This window comes from Rhinoraja longicauda, chromosome 7, assembly GCF_053455715.1.
Source record: "Rhinoraja longicauda isolate Sanriku21f chromosome 7, sRhiLon1.1, whole genome shotgun sequence".
Taxonomy (NCBI): Eukaryota; Metazoa; Chordata; class Chondrichthyes; order Rajiformes; family Arhynchobatidae; genus Rhinoraja; species Rhinoraja longicauda.
In genome coordinates this window covers 45,962,207-45,979,500 of record NC_135959.1, presented here as the reverse complement: position 1 = coordinate 45,979,500, position 17,294 = coordinate 45,962,207, and the positions used below count along the sequence as shown (strand labels likewise).

Below are 17,294 nucleotides of genomic sequence, written 5' to 3'. Positions count from 1 at the left end.
AACCCACAGTGAGAACAGTTAAAGTTTGGTCAGACGAAGCGGACTTCTCACTTCAGCAGCGTTTTGGAAACGCTGACTGGAGTGTGTTTGCAGCTCAGGCCACGCTTGACTCCCACACGGACATTGACTCTTATACCTCCTCCGTTCTGGATTTTATCAATTCCACCATTAACAGTGTCACCACCCTCAAACGGATTACCATATTCCCGAATCAGAAGCCATGGATGAATAGTGAGGTCAGACTACTACTGAAAGCACATGACACCGCTTTCAGGTCAGGTGAGGCTCGGGCCTACAGTTCTTCCAGGGCTAACCTGAAGAGGGGGATCAAGAAGGCCAAGCACAGCTACAAGCTAAAGATCGAGGAGCACTTCAAGAACAACTCCGACTCCCGACGCGTGTGGCAAGGCATCCAGGCCATCACGGATTACAAACCCACCAACTCGATCCCCACATCCAGCGACGCCTCCTTCCTTGAGGAGCTTAATCACTTTTATGGCCGCTTTGACAGGGACAATCAAGAGGTGGCCATCAAGGCTGTGCTCCTTGCTGATCATCAGCACCTCACACTCACCCCCACCGACGTGTGTACGGCATTGTGCAGGATTAATGCACGGAAGGCTGCTGGCCCTGATGGTATCCCCGGGCGCGTCCTCAAGGTCTGTGCTGCGCAGCTGACAGTTGTTTGGACTGACATCTTCAACTTGTCACTTGCCCAAGCAGCTGTCCCTACGAGTCTTAAAACCACCTCCATCGTGCCGGTGCCAAAACACTCCACTGCAGCGAGCCTCAACGAGTTCCGCCCAGTTGCACTTACTCCCATCATCACTAAGTGCTTCGAGAGGCTGGTCTTGGCACAGCTCAATGGCTGCCTACCTCCCACACTGGACCCCTATCAGTTCGCCTACCGCCAGAACAGGAGTACGGAGGATGCCATCTCCACGGCACTTCACTCTGCCCTCTCCCACCTTGACAACAGAGACACCTACGTGAGAATGCTGTTTATCGATTTCAGCTCAGCATTCAACACCATCAGCCCTTCCACCGGTTCCTCACTCCCCTCCATTGAGTCTATCCAGAGTAGGCGATGTCTGCGAAGGGCACGCTGCATCGTCAAGGGCAGCTCTCACCCCAACCACAGATTGTTTACCCTCCTCCCATCTGGGAGGCGCTACAGGTCTCTCCGTTCCTGGACCTGCAGGTTCAGGAACAGCTTCTTTCCTGCGGTCACTACCGCTACTGTGCATATATGTATATATTATATGTTTTACTATTCCATCACATGCACTCTGGTTAAGATGCTAACTGCATTTCATTGTCTCTGTACTTGTACACTGCACAATGACAATAAAGTTTGTATTGTATTGTAATATAATGTAATCTAGAGCTAAGTGAATCAGGGAGAAACCAGACTAAAAACTGGTCAACAGGATACAAGAAAGAGTCAAGGAACAACACTATGGATAATATTTTGTTGATGATTCAGAAATACCCATGCAGAAATAATCAAATGGATTGTGTACCTGGTATACCCGGGTAATTTTTCATTTTGTCAGGCTGAACTCTAATGAAACAGCTTGGCTGGAAGTACGACTAGTTTTGGAAGTACCTGAGCCAGGATGTTGTCAGAGTTTCAAGAAACTGGCTATTAGCAAGACATAACACACACAAAAGCCATAACCTGCTTCTAACTGCCACATTAACCCGTTTGGTCCTACCCTTTCAGAGATATTCCATTTCAACCATTCCTTCCCCTTCTTCCCAACAATTGAAAACTAATTGGTTTTCTCTCTTACTGAGTTCTTACAAAGCATCTCAGATCTGAAGAAGGGTCTCGACCCGAAACGTCACCCATTCCCTCTCTCCTAGATGCTGCCTGACCTGCTGAGTTACTCTAGCATTTTGTGATATCTCAGATCTGAAAGGTTACTTCTGTTGCTTTTGCCACAGATGTTACCTTACCGGCTGAGTGTTTCCTGTATATTCTGATTTGATATCAGAGCTCCATCAGGTAGAATATTACAACAGGTAGAATGGATTTGATGAGGTCAATGGGAATTCCTGATAATGTAGGACCTAACCCAAACCCTGCTGTACAGATATATATTTTGAGACGCAATCAGCTCAGTTAGCAACCAATGTCACTGTGCCAATAATATTGAAGACCTGGAAAACCCTTTCAGGTTACTCTCTATGCTCTTATTACACTTGGTGCTTCTTCTAAACAGCATTCAACATGAATAACATTGCTTTGGCAAGATGTCGCCTAGTCCCTTGCAAACGCTTAGGGAATCAGTGTCAATGCTGGCACTTCTTCCCTGAGATACTACTTTTGATGGCACTACACTTTAAGCTGGGCGATCATTAAGGGGAGGAGAAATCTGGAGTGATGGGGAAGTTGGTATCGTTGGTTAGTAATTACTAATTATAGAAACATAGAAAATAGGTGGAGGAGTAGGCCATTCGGCCCTTCGAGCCTGCACCGCCATTCAATATGATCATGGCTGATCATCCAACTCAGTATCCCGTACCTGCCTTCTCTCCATACCCCCTGATCCCTTTAGCCACAAGGGCCACATCTAACTCCCTCTTAAATATAGCCTATGAACTGGCCTCAACTACCTTCTGTGGCAGAGAATTCCACAGATTCACCACTCTCTGTGTGAAAAAAAACGTTCTCATCTCGGTCCTAAAAGACTTCCCCCTTATCCTTAAACTGTGACCCCTTGTTCTGGACTTCCCCAACATCGGGAACAATCTTCCTGCATCTAGCCTGTCCAACCCCTTAAGAATTTTGTAAGTTTTTATAAGATCCCCTCTCAATTTTCTAAATTCCAGCGAGTACAAGCCGAGTCTATCCAGTCTTTCTTCATATGAAAGTCCTGCCATCCCAGGAATCAATCTGGTGAACCTTCTCTGTACTCCCTCTATGGCAAGAATGTCTTTCCTCAGATTAGGAGACCAAAACAGTACGCAATACTCCAGGTGTGGTCTCACCAATGCCCTGTACAACTGCAGCAGAACCTCCCTGCTCCTATACTCAAATCCCCTTGCTATGAATATATCATATTCTACGATAAGGTCTTTACCCAAAACGTAACCCATTCCTTCTATCCAGAGATGCTGCCTTTCCTACTGAATCACTCCAGCAGTTTGTATTTATCTTCAGTTAAACCAGCATCTGCAGTTCCTTCCTTCACAGAATGAATATATCAAACTGTTTTCCGACTGGGATTCAACTGTCAAAAGTTTACTTGTCTCTAGATGTTAGCAAGGAACATTTTTGCAGGGTTGTTTGAACTGGGTGTGTCTTTGTCATATCCGGTTCATTATTTCCTTTGGAGATATTTGTCACAATCTTGCAGCTTGCTAGGTGATTTCAGAGATAAGAGGCAACAACATTGCTATGGTCACACATACATCGAGCCAGAAATGGCATGTTTCCTTCCTTGAAAAGTACATTGCTATGTGCTCATAAATCTTATTTGCTCATGGTCAATATAATCACTTCCTGTAATTGATATCATTCACAGTATAGCAAAGGGGATTACAGAGGCATGAGGCAGGAGCTGGCCAAAATTGACTGGAAGGAGGCCCTAGCAGGGAAGACGGTAGAACAGCAATGCCAGGTATTCCTGGGAATAATGCAGAGGTTGCAGGATCAATTTATCCTAAAGAGGCGGAAAGACTCTAAGGGGAGTATGAGACACCTGTGGCTGACAAGGGAAGTCAAGGACAGCATAAAAATTAAGGAGAGGAAGTATAACATAGCAAAGAAGAGTGGGAAGACAGAGGATTGGGACTCTTTTAAAGAGCAACAAAAGTTAACTAAAAAGGCAATACGGGGAGAAAAGATGAGGTACGAGGGTAAACTAGCCAATAATATAAAGGAGGATAGCAAAAGTTTTTTTAGGTACGTGAAGAGGAAAAAAATAGTCAAGGCAAATGTGGGTCCCTTGAAGACAGAAGCAGGGGAATTTATTATGGGGACAAAGAAATGGCAGACGAGTTAAACCGTTACTTTGGATCTGTCTTCACTGAGGAAGATACACACAATCTCCCAAATGTTCTAGGGGCCGGAGAACCTAGGGTGATGGAGGAACTGAAGGAAATCCACATTAGGCAGGAAATGGGGAGAGAGAAAACGGGTAATTATAGACCAGCTAGTCTGACATCAGTGGTGGGGAAGATGCTGGAGTCAATTATAAAAGACGAAATTGCTGAGCATTTGGATAGCAGTAACAGGATCATTCCGAGTCAGCATGGATTTACGAAGGGGAAATCATGCTTGACAAATCTACTGGAATTTTTTGAGGATGTAACTAGGAAATTTGACAGGGGAGAGTCAGTGGATGTGGTGTACCTCGACTTTCAGAAAGCCTTCGACAAGGTCCCACATAGGAGATTAGTGGGCAAAATTAGAGCACATGGTATTGGGGGTAGGGTACTGACATGGATAGAAAATTGTTTGACAGACAGAAAGCAGAGTGGGGATAAATGGGTCCCTTTTGGAATGGCAGGCAGTGACCAGTGGGGTACCGCAAGGTTCAGTGCTGGGACCCCAGCTATTTACGATATACATTAATGACTTAGATGAAGGGATTAAAAGTACCATTAGCAAATTTGCAGATGATACTAAGCTGGGGGGTAGTGTGAATTGTGAGGAAGATGCAATAAGGCTGCAGGGTGACTTGGACAGGTTGTGTGAGTGGGCGGATACATGGCAGATGCAGTTTAATGTAGATAAGTGTGAGGTTATTCACTTTGGAAGTAAGAATAGAAAGGCAGATTATGATCTGAATGGTGTCAAGTTAGGAAGAGGGGATGTTCAACGAGATCTGGGTGTCCTAGTGCATCAGTCACTGAAAGGAAGCATGCAGGTACAGCAGGCAGTGAAGAAAGCCAATGGAATGTTGGCCTTCATAACAAGAGGAGTTGAGTATAGGAGCAAAGAGGTCCTTCTACAGTTGTACCGGGCCCTGGTGAGACCGCACCTGGAGTACTGTGTGCAGTTTTGGTCTCCAAATTTGAGGAAGGATATTCTTGCTATTGAGGGCGTGCAGCGTAGGTTCACTAGGTTAATTCCCGGAATGGCGGGACTGTCGTATGTTGAAAGACTGGAGCAATTAGGCTTGTATACACTGGAATTTAGAAGGATGAGGGGGGATCTTATTGAAACATATAAGATAATTAGGGGATTGGACACATTAGAGGCAGGAAACATGTTCCCAATGTTGGGGGAGTCCAGAACAAGGGGCCACAGTTTAAGAATAAGGGGTAGGCCATTTAGAACGGAGATGAGGAAGAACTTTTTCAGTCAGAGAGTGGTGAAGGTGTGGAATTCTCTGCCTCAGAAGGCTGTGGAGGCCAGTTCGTTGGATGCTTTCAAGAGAGAGCTGGATAGACCTCTTAAGGATAGCGGAGTGAGGGGGTATGGGGAGAAGGCAGGAACGGGGTACTGATTGAGAGTGATCAGCCATGATCGCATTGAATGGCGGTGCTGGCTCGAAGGGCTGAATGGCCTACTCCTGCACCTATTGTCTATTGTCTATAAGATTAAAGAAATCAAATGGAAAAATTATAATGGTAGAATTTATATTAGATCTTCAGATTATTAATCTGTAGTCTATATTAGACAAAGACCAAAAACAAAATCTTTCCTTCCTTTCCATCCAAAACAACATTTCCAGATATGATTTCAGCTATCGCAATATTTCTTATCATAACCTTCCAAGATCGACCATTTACCTCAGCCCTCCTGAGGTAAATGGTCGATCTTGGAAGGTTATGTCTCTCTCAACTTCCTCAGGATTTCATAAACATACAAAGTAATCCTTACAAAATAATGTACACTAGTTACACTGGATAAACTAAATAAATGGGATACGACTATTTAAAATATAATGCACTGCGATGGAAGGGAAGAATGACAAGTGGTAATATTTCTTTAGTTTCGATATTGGAATTAAATTTCATTTGCAATCTGAACAATGTAATTAATTTTGTCTGGCACATCACAAAACTGAAAAATAATCCAAAAATAACTGTTACTATGTTGAATTTTGTAGAACCAGTGGTGTAAATGTATATACTCTAGCAAAGTCATCAAATTCAAAGAAGTTTGGATTCAGCATCTTTAACAGCATGTGTCAAATGTTGTGACTATCCTGAGAGATGAGGGATTCCTTTCTTATCATTGATAAACCTCACATTGTTGATGATAGAAATCATACATAGTAAAATAAAACTACAGTTGGATCACATTGAAGTTTCTTATTTACCAGACTGTACAACTATAAAATATTCTAAATTCAAATGCATAGTTTATTTTTATTGCATTACGAGTCATGAAAACATGGGTTGGTTAACACCAATGCTCACCTTTTTCCCCAATGCTCAGGATGGTAACTGCAAGATAGAAGAAAAGAATTCAAGCGTTAAACACAGATTTTCTTTTAACTACCAAATCTAAACTGACTTCAATATTGACAGGAATCTAAAACTCTAGTTCTAATAAATGCAGAGCTGAGCCACCAATAGCAATCCTGAATTTAATGGTTGTGAAATACACAAAATAGCATTGGACTGAAATAGCATTGAAGAGTGCTATATGCTGAATATAATCTTTTAAAAAAAGGGTGTTTTTGATATGTATCTCTCGAAATAAATCGCAATTGATTTCAATATAAAACACTGCTACCAGAACCTAAGGTTAGCCACCATGTTTATCACAGCCTCCATGCACCTGCCCCAAACTTCCAAAATAAACTCACAACGTGTGACTTTAAAACAGCAAATATGTACACAGTTCTAAAAATTGTTAGTTTTAGTGGTGCTGCAATCCAATAGACCATTCCGAAAAGTTTTAATTGGCTTCTAATATAATTGAAAGCCCATGGCAGACAAGTTTCTGGTTCTATTGATAAAAGTTGTCCGTCTTAATTTAAAAAACTTATTGTTTTTTGTCAATTTTATCTTCTCCATTAGCTGTAAATTCTGTTTGAATATGATTTTCTGTGCACGGTCTCCATCCAACATGCTACCTAATGTATCGTAATTCATGAGCAGGCTATTGGCAAGATATTTCTCTAGAGTCATAGAGTTACACAGCACATTAATAGGTCCTTTGTCCCATCTTGCCCATGGTGACGAAAGTATCTTCCTGAGCTAGTTCCAATCCACAAAACATTTCCTACCAATGAACGTAACCAAACGTACCTTTTAAATGTTGTAATTGTACATGTCTCTATGCTTCCACTGGCAGTTTGTTCCTTATATTTGCCACCCAGTGAAGAAAACGTGCTCCTCAGGGTTCCTATATATCTTTCCCCTCTCACCTTTAACCTATGAATTCAAGTTTTCAACTCCCCTACCCTGGGAAAAAGACTATAACAATACATCTGATCTATGTACTTCATGATATTATAAACCTCTATACGGTCACCCCTTAGCTGCCATCGGCTAGAAGTTTCCTTCAAAGTCAGAAGTGAGAAATGCTGATTGCATCCAAAGTTATGGTTTACCTATACATTCACAAGGATGGACACTAGGAACTGCAGATGCTGTTTTACCAAAAAGACACAAAATGCTGGAGTATCTCAGCGGGTCAAGCAGCATCTCTGGAGAATGTGGATAGGTGCCATTTTTGGTCAAGACTGTTCTTCAGGCACAAGGATATTGCTGGAATTAGTGGGATTACATTATAGAAAGAGACTAAGCTAGGAAGTCTCCTATAGAGTGTCAGCACTCTGGGAGAGACATCCTAGCTTAGTCTCGCTCTATAATGTAAGCCCTCCAGTTTGAGCAACATCCTTCTGTCCGAAGAAGGGTCCTGACTACTTGTAATTGACAATTGTAATTTAACATTGAAAATCAGAACAAAACAAACAATGCTGTTTTGGGTGGAGCTAATATTTAACTCTCATAGCTGATGTTAGAATATGTTCAGCAAATTTTTAAAGGCCCAATTTCTCTTCAAGTCCTACACAATGTAAATATATTTCTGGAATTCAATTACTCCACAGAGTTGAGATTGATAGGTACAATAAACATTATAGATGCTGAAAATTGTAATGCAAATCAAATCACATACTATCAGGATACTTAGCAAAGACAGCTTTTGACACATTCTGTCCAACACAAAGCGCCAGCTGATTTTCATCTTTGCTTTTACTGACTAGAGTATCATATCATATCATATATATACAGCCAGAAACAGGCCTTTTCGGCCCTCCAAGTCCGTGCCGCCCAGCGATCCCCGTACATTAACACTATCCTACACCCACTAGGGACAATTTTTACATTTACCCAGCCAATTAACCTACATACCAGTACGTCTTTGGAGTGTGGGAGGAAACCGAAGATCTCAGAGAAAACCCACGCAGGTCACGGGGAGAACGTACAAACTCCTTACAGTGCAGCACCCGTAGTCAGGATCGAACCTGAGTCTCCGGCGCTGCATTCGCTGTAAAGCAGCAACTCTACCGCTGCGCTACCGTGCCGCCAGTTTTACACACCATACTATGAGTTGCATATTATTCAAATATGAATGTTTAAACTTTAACTGACAGGCACCAAGAACATCTCCGTCCTCTAAACTTGCAAAGGTGAATATTTCTGAATTTCTTTCTAATAATAAGCATCAAAGATTATTGATTTCTGAGAAACGTTGCTCAGAAAGCTGAGAAAAGTTTCTCTTTTGTTAACACAGGCAGTGAGTGCCTAGGTTACGTAAAGTTTGTGCTCTTGAAAAACGATTTTCCTTAGGTTAGAAGCGAACAATTTCAACTAGGACCAATTACCATGAACATTTATTGGTTTTCCCTTATGTAGTTGCAATTTTACAGAATCAGAATATCCCACACCCAATGGCTATTTTTTATGGGCTTAAAGTATCAATGGATGTAACATTGTTTAATGAAGTAGTTTGCAAGTGTCAAAGATATTTGCCTTGTCAATTCTGAAAGACAATGTATCCGTTTGATTGTGGGATTGTTACATATAAAGAGGTTTATCTTTTGAATAAACTAGTTACCCCTATGTCATAATTCCTGTAGATGTTGGCACCTCAGTAATGTATATTCCAGTCTTAAAAAATGTTTTAAAAATTAATGGGAGAATTTGAATAATTCAATTTTTGGAAGCCATGTACTGTTTTGAACCTTACAAAACCCTGCAGATTCTGTTTGCATCAACTCATCCTGGCGGCACGGTAGCGCAGCGGTAGAGTTGCTGCTTTACAGCGAATGCAGCGCCAGAGACTCAGGTTCGATCCTGACTACGGGTGCTGCACTGTAAGGAGTTTGTACGTTCTCCCCGTGACCTGCGTGGGTTTTCTCCGAGATCTTCGGTTTCCTCCCACACTCCAAAGACGTACAGGTATGTAGGTTAATTGGCTTGGTAAATGTAAAAATTGTCCCTAGTGGGTGTAGGTTAGTGTTAATGTACGGGGATCACTGGGCGGCACGGACTTGGAGGGCCGAAAAGGCCTGTTTCCGGCTGTATATATATGATATGATGATATGACCCTAAATGCACTGCAAGCAAATACAATTTCACAATAGTGCTTTAAAATCAAAAAGCACATTACAGCAAATGGAAATGGGGCCCCATTTTTTGTTCTCCCTTTAACTCCATGTGGCCCCATTTCCAAATCTCTCCTTAAACTACTTGAGTCCCTATTTTCAGATCTCGCAAAGGCAACATCTCCGCTCTCCCTTTGAATTCAACAGGTTAATTGGGAAACTATTAAAGCACTGCATAACATTTAAAAAGTGAATTAACAGTATTTTGAAGTATTATAATATTTCCCTATCCATCATCACTAAAAACCCGATTGTGCTGGATTGTTGGGGAGTTTTATTATAGTTGAAGAATGGAGGTTAGAAATGAGCAGGGAAGCTGTGCTTCTGTTTCATTTTCCAGACGCTGCCTGAGTCATTCCAGCATTTTTCATTTTTAATTACAGATATAATTAGCCCGCAGTTTTAAAGAAATATGCAAGCTTTGAAAACTTCTCTCATACAGCTACTTTAACAAAGACAATTCACATAAACATTATCAACATTTCACACCAGCTGATGCAAGGAAGTATTAGTAGCTAGCTAAAAACTTACTCAAAGAATTATGTTTTAAGACATCTTTTAAAAAAGAGATACAGGTGGGGAGTTTTACAATAGGAATATATAAACTGAGGACGTTAGCAATAAAAATGTGTGATACTCTGGAGGCCAAAACGAAGAAGAGCAGAGACAAGGGTTGTAGATAAGGGGATGTTATATGCATACAGCAAATATCTCAGAAATTGAATCCATTGGGGGAGGTTCAACATTATGAACATTCATCACCTATAACTTGAAGACAATGCACAAAATACAATAGACAATAAACAATAAGTGCAGGAGTAGGCCATTCGGCCCTTCGAGTCAGCACTGCCATTCAATATTATCATGGCTGATCATCCAAAATCAGTACCCTCTTCCGGCTTTCTCTCCATATCCCTTGATTCCATTAGCCCTAAGAGTGATATCTAACTCGCTCTTGAATACATCCAAAGAATTGGCCTCCACTGCCTTCTGTGGCAGAGAATTCCACAGATTTCCTCATCTCAGTCCTAAATGGCCTACCCCTTATTCTTAAACTGTGACCCCTAGTTCTGAAACAGGATTGGGGTGAGTTAGGATAAGTGCAGTTTTAGATTATTTCAGGTTTACAGAAAATAGATGTACTGGAATCAAATCTAAGGGTACAAATGTAAATGTAAAATGTAAAAAACCTTTATTGTCACTACACAAAGTACAGCGAAATTAAAGCAGTCCAGATGATGCAATCACACACAGCGGACAGTACAAAGGATAAACCTTTATCCATAACAAGCTAAACCTAATCTACTGATTTTAAACAAACTGACCTCTAATACAATATAGACAAAACAATTACAATACGGTCAAGGCAGTATACAGTTCAATCAAGCTGTGATACAAGTTCCAGCTACAGATGGGTGCCGTTTGCCTCTGTTACAGAGATAGAAACAGGTAATCTGTGGTAGCATCTGAATGCAAAGTTCTTCACAGGTTCAGATGTGATACCAAGTTTGTGCAAATCTGGTTGTGTGTGCTGAGGGCTGCAAGGCCTGGAAGGTCGCAGTCAGGAGAAACAATAAACATAGAAACTAAGTAATGTAATCACCACGGAATGTGTTTGCTTTATTATTACACATCTGAGACACAGATGTGACATTGGCGACGAGGATATTTTGGATATTCTGGATATTTTGGATTCTGAATCCGAGACTACCTGCTGGAAAAAAAAGGGTTAGAAAAAGGTTGTAATGGCTGTCGCTGGAGCTGATTTCTTAGCACTTCGTGGAGTTCCACACTTTGATCCGACTGGTGATGCGAGTACTGTCAGTGTGAAATGGAAAGCTTGGCTGGAGGAATTCGAGGCCTACGCCGACAGTCGCGGGCTCTTTCTTGATGAGAGTACGCCGGCGCAGAAGGCACAGCGGAGAGCGTTGCTTCTCTTCACTGCGGGGCCTGCAGTTCGAGAAATGTTTAAAACACTCCCTGACACCGGAATGAAGGATGACTATAAGAAAGCCGTTGATGCATTGAACAGTCATTATGTGGTGGTACCGAATGCTACATTTCAACGCCATTTATTCCGCAAAACAACACAGGAAGAGGGCGAAACTGTTGTTCAATTTGTCACGAGACTCAGACAGGTGTCTGTAGGATGCAAATATGTGGCTGCTGATGTGGAAAACCAGATATTGGATCAGATTGTCCAGCATTGCTGGTCAGACAAGCTCAGGAGAAGGCTGCTAGAAAAAGGCGGTGAGTTAAACTTAAATGATGCTTTGTCGATTGCGGCAGCACTGGAAGCTGTTGAGGGACAGTTTCACAGCATGAAATTGAAAGATTCCAAGACTGGGCAAGTTAATTGGTTGTCCCACGGGAGACAAAGATGTAAGCCTGAACTTGAGATTGAGTGTTACAGGTGTGGCAACATGGGTCACGTAGGGAAAGATGCATGTTGTCCAGCAAAAGGTAGAACGTGTAGGAAATGTGGAGGCAAAGATCATTTTGCAAAGAAATGTAAAAGTAAGGCCAAGGACAATACAAGGGATTACAAAAGTGAATTTTCCAAGGCAAGGGAGAAAGTGAAGTCCAGTGACAAGATAGACAGACCGTGGCAGAAAAAGAAGAGTCACGTCCGTCACGCAGATGATGATTTCGGAAGTGATGAGGACGGTGAGCATGCTATTAAAAGGGATTATCAGTTTGCATTGAATGATAGCCATCTGGAAAAAGTTGCAGTGACCATCGGAGGTGTTACAGTGCCAGTGATTGTAGATTCTGGTAGCGACTGCAACGTAATTGACAGATCACTGTGGGAATGCTTGAAACAGCAGAAAATCAAGTGCATGTCAAGGAGGTGTAGTAGGAAGTTATATCCATACACTGCAACTGAACCGTTGCAGACCATTGGATGCTTCACGGCAGACATAGAAGTCGGAGATAGAAAAGCTGTTGCAGAATTCATGGTGATAGAGGAGAAAGGAGAACCCCTGCTCAGCAGAAATACAGCTCGAGAGCTGGGAGTGCTTCACATCGGAGTGCATGTCAATTCAGTGCAGTCATATGATGACATGAAGCAGGAATTTCATTCTGTGTTCCAAGGAGTTGGAAAATTGAGAGGCCGGCAAGTGAAGTTAGCCATTGATGTAACTGTTAAGCCAATAGCACAACCAGTGCGGAGAAGCCATTTGTCTTCGTGGAAAAGTAGAAGCTAAAATCAAGGAGTTGATTGATCAGGACATTATCGAGCCAGTTGAACATTCAACACCATGGGTCCAGTAGTGATAGTGCCGAAACCCAATAATGATATCAGACTGTGCGTGGACATGAGGAGAGCCAATGAAGCAATAATCAGAGAAAGACACCCAATTCCTACGATCGAGGAAGTCCTACAAGAGTTATCAACTAGTAAAGTGTTCTCCAAAATTGATCTCAAGTGGGGATATCAATTGGAAATAACATCCAGAGTCAAGAGAGGTGACAACATTTGTCACTCACCGCGGATTGTACCGGTACAAAAGACTGATGTTTGGAATCAATGCTGCCCCTGAGATCTATCAGTATGAAATCCACAGAGTGATTCAGGGTGTACCAGGAGCAGCAAACATATCAGATTACATCATCGTCCATGCATCAATTCGTGAAGAACATGACAGGAGGTTGAAGCTAGTGTTGACTAGACTTCAAAAAGCAGGTCTCACTGTGAATGAAGACAAGTGCAAGTTTGGCGTCTCTGAGATGGATTTCATGGGACACAGACTCACAAGTGAAGGGCTGAACCCGGCAACGGCTAAAGTGAAAGATGTTGCAGATGCACGTGAACCTCACAATGCAACCGAGATGAGGAGCTTTCTAGGACTGGTTAATTACTATGCAAAGTTTATCCCAAATTTTGCTACACTGGCAGATCCGCTGAGAAAGTTGACCAGGAAAAACATACCGTTCCATTTTGGAAATGAACAGAGACAGGCTTTCAATACACTGAAACAGAGCCTAATGAGTGCAGAAACCCTTGGATATTATGATCCAGCTGCACCAACAAAAGTCATAGCAGATGCTAGTCCAGTTGGTTTGGGGGCTGTGCTGGTACAGACACATGCTGATGGAACCAGAATCATAGCATATGCCAGTCGATCTTTAACCAGCGTGGAAAGAAGGTATTCTCAAACGGAGAAAGAAGCACTGGGACGTGTGGGCCTGTGAAAGGTTCCATGCTTACTTGTACGGCATTGAATTTGAACTTGTTACAGATCACAAGCCGCTGGAAGTGATCTATTCAACAAGGTCCAAGCCCTGTGCCAGAATAGAACGCTGGGTGCTGAGACTCCAACAGTACAAGTACAAAGTAGTCCACATCGCTGGAAAAGTAAACATTGCAGACCCGCTGTCGAGACTGTTGAAGGATGAACAGCTGAGAGTAACATCCACTCTAGGGATGGAAGCAGAAAACTTTGTGCGCTTCGTTGCAATTCAGTCAACGCCAAGAGCCGTGACAACGAGGGAAGTCGAAAGGGAATCAGAACATGACCCTGAACTTAAAGATATCAGAAAGCATATTTATAGTGGGCAATGGGACCAATGCCCTTACAAAGCATATGTTCCCATAAAAGATGAATTTTGTGTGATTGGTCAGTGTGTGCTTAGAGGTAACAGATTGGTGATCCCGCAGGCACTACGAGCAAGGATCGTGTCATTAGCTCATGAGGCACATTTAGGCATCGTTGGTACCAAACAAAATTTGCGGAGCAAAGTGTGGTGGCCAGGTTGAGACAGAGATGCCGAAAAATTTGTCAGGACTTGCCACGGATGCCAAATCACAAGCAGGAGCAACCCACCAGAACCAATTAGAAGTACGAAATTGCCAACAGGACCATGGGTCAACGTAGCTGTTGACTTTCTAGGACCACTTCCAACAGGTGAATCAATTATGGTAGTGGTAGACTACTACAGCAGATACTATGAATATGCGGTGATGAAGTCAACTACGACAGAAAAGACTGTACAGGCATTGGCAGAGATTTTCGCCAGACATGGGTTGCCTGTTACATTGTACTCCGACAATGGACCACAGTTTGTGTCCGAGACATTTGCTGAGTACATGAGAACCACCGGTATTCATCATCATAGAGTGACTCCTAAATGGCCACAGGCTAATGGAGAAGTCGAGAGACAAAATCAGTCCATAGAGAAGAGGATACGAATCGCTCATGCCGAAGGGAAAAATTGGAAGGAGGCGCTGCTAGCATACGTAGCTGTATATCGGGCGATCGCTCACTCAATGACTGGGAAAAGCCCGGCAGAAGCCTTGTTTGGAAGGAAAATTCGCACTAAAATGCCAGAAGTATGAGAGGTCACAGAAGACCAGGAGCTGAGAGACCATGATGCCGAAAAGAAAGGTGCGGCAAAATGGTATGCCGACTTGAAACGAGGAGCCACATACTCAGAAATAATGCCTGGTGATGACGTACTTGTGAGGCGAGATGATGGCGGTAAGATGGACACTCCATACCATTGCCAGCCGCACAATGTTGTATCGAGGAGCGGTAGCAGGGTGACAGTCAAGTCTCCAGAAGGTGTTATGTACAAGAGGAATACATCGAATGTAAAAAAGTACATGTCGAGAGACACTCGAATCGAGGGCCAAAGTCCACCGAGAGTTATCGATTCAGAGGGACCAGCAGACATCCCTGAGGTGAAGATCAGTGTTTCTGAGCCAACCAGGATTCCTGAGGTGGTGACCAGAGTTCCAGAGGCAGCACGCTGCGATGCAGGTGGTGAGCAGAGACAGTGTCTGGGTGACAACACTTTAGCAGATTCAACAGACTCTGATGTTCTTGTGCCAGCTGGTAGACCACGACGTGAAAGGAGAGTTCCCAAAAGATTCGATGATTTTGTGCTGTAGACTATAGTTATAGTTGTTTAGTAATTATTTGTATATTTGTATTAAGGGAAAAAAATAACATAATGAGTAAAGAATTGTTTAATGAGTAAAGAAAAGTCTGAAGAAGGGTCTCGACCCGAAACGTCACCCATTCCTTCTCTCCCGAGATGCTGCCTGACCTGCTGAGTTACTCCAGCACTTTGTGAATAAAAAGAATTGTTTAATTGGGGGAAAGAACACAGCAAGTTTAATTCTGGTAAAGGAGGGATGTCAGATGTTATTTAAGCTAACTGGCAATTTGGAAACATTTTAAGGCAAGGAAGAAGAAAAAACAGCAGCTCGTTGAGAAATCTGCAGGGGAAATCAGTTGTAGTTCAGTACTTCCTGACCCAGAAGTTATGAGCTACAAATGAAAGACTGTTATCCCACAAAGCCAGGACAGGTTATACGACACATAATGAACCCGTATTTCCTGATCTATGAGATCACTCTTTTACCCGAGGCAAAAAACAAAAGAGCACACTCTACGCCACATGAAGTTCTTTTTGTTCGCGTCGTTACCGAGTATGTATTTTGAAAAATGAACAAAAACGATTCTTCAGGTGGCGATTAGAATTGGATAAAAATCTGGCGTTCGGATTAAACTAATCAGATTCTCAGGACAGTTGTTGCAGCCACTTACAACTGGACGGATTGCTCGGGAGTTGCCAGTGGTCGAGTAGCAGGTATCTGCTGCTGAACCCGAGCTCTCCTCTGCCGAGGGCTGGGAGTGGGAGACCGACACGGCTACTTCCTCCTCATACCGCCGCCGCGACTGTAATGCAATAGGTGCGGAACGGCGACCGACCCCACGCGCGTTTATCTTTTACTCACACACGCATAATTCAATCACGTAAGCGTAGTAAGACCAGCAGAAAACGAGTGTGATGAAAATGACGGGGATCCAGCCGACTACCCGTTGACAACATCTCAGGACGTTAGTCGGCGCCATCTTGTTCCCAACCCTCCCACCCACCCGGAATCCTCGCAGGAACCGTCAGTGCGCACGCGCGCACTGCCAACGGGCGGGACCGTTGCCTGGCAACCACCACGATGCGGGCGACGCAGACCGGGGCGGTGGCGATGGCGATGGCGGCGGCTCTGCGCTGTCTGACAGCTGAAGGTGATGGATCACGCCGGAGAAACATTGGGCGCAGCACCGTTGATTACAGGCAACGAATAACGTTGTACCTTGAGGCTTTTTTTTTGAGCGCTTGAAGTTCTGAAGCGTGTTGTATGAAAAGTATTCTAGTTGAACGATGATTGCTTTTGTAGAAAATGCGGTTTTCGCGGTGTAAAAAAAAAGAACATTTAAAAAATGTTATCTATCTATCCGTGTGTTATTGACTTTATGGGCCTGTTAAGGTGCTACAAGTAAGAATTTAATTAGAACAGAAAGTTCTGGAGTAACTCGGTGGGTTTTGGCAGCATCTCTGGAGGTACACAGTAGCGCAGCTGGCAGAGCTGTTGCCTCTCTGCGCCAGAGACACGGGTTCGATCCTACCTGGGGCCTCGGCTGCTGTCTATATGCAATTTGCACATATCCCCAATGACCACGTGGGCTTCCCCGAGTGTTCCGGTTTCCATCCACACAATAGACAATAGGTGCAGGAGTAGGCCATTCGGCCCTTCGAGCCAGCACCGCCATTCAATGTGATCATGGCTGATCATTCTCAATCAGTACCCCATTCCTGCCTTCTCCCCATACCCCCTGACTCCGCTATCCTTAAGAGCTCTATCTAGCTCTCTCTTGAATGTATTCAGAGAATTGGCCTCCACTGCCCTCTGAGGCAGAG

General features: G+C 43.3%; 1 protein-coding gene across 3 annotated transcripts in view; it reads right to left on the bottom strand.

Annotated features, from left to right (window-relative positions):
- The window catches only part of zdhhc20b (zDHHC palmitoyltransferase 20b), a 75,071-nt gene extending 58,620 nt beyond the window's left edge, over positions 1 to 16,451 (bottom strand). For all 3 annotated transcript variants that reach the window (XM_078402430.1, XM_078402432.1, XM_078402431.1), the window contains exons 1-2: positions 16,333 to 16,451; positions 6,382 to 6,408 (exon numbers count right to left, since the gene is read on the bottom strand). In XM_078402430.1, coding sequence (XP_078258556.1) covers positions 6,382 to 6,408; positions 16,333 to 16,450 — 145 coding nt within the window. In that variant the 5' untranslated portion in view covers position 16,451. The remainder of the gene's footprint in view (positions 1 to 6,381; positions 6,409 to 16,332) is intronic.
- Between the last annotated feature and the right edge of the window lie 843 nt (positions 16,452 to 17,294).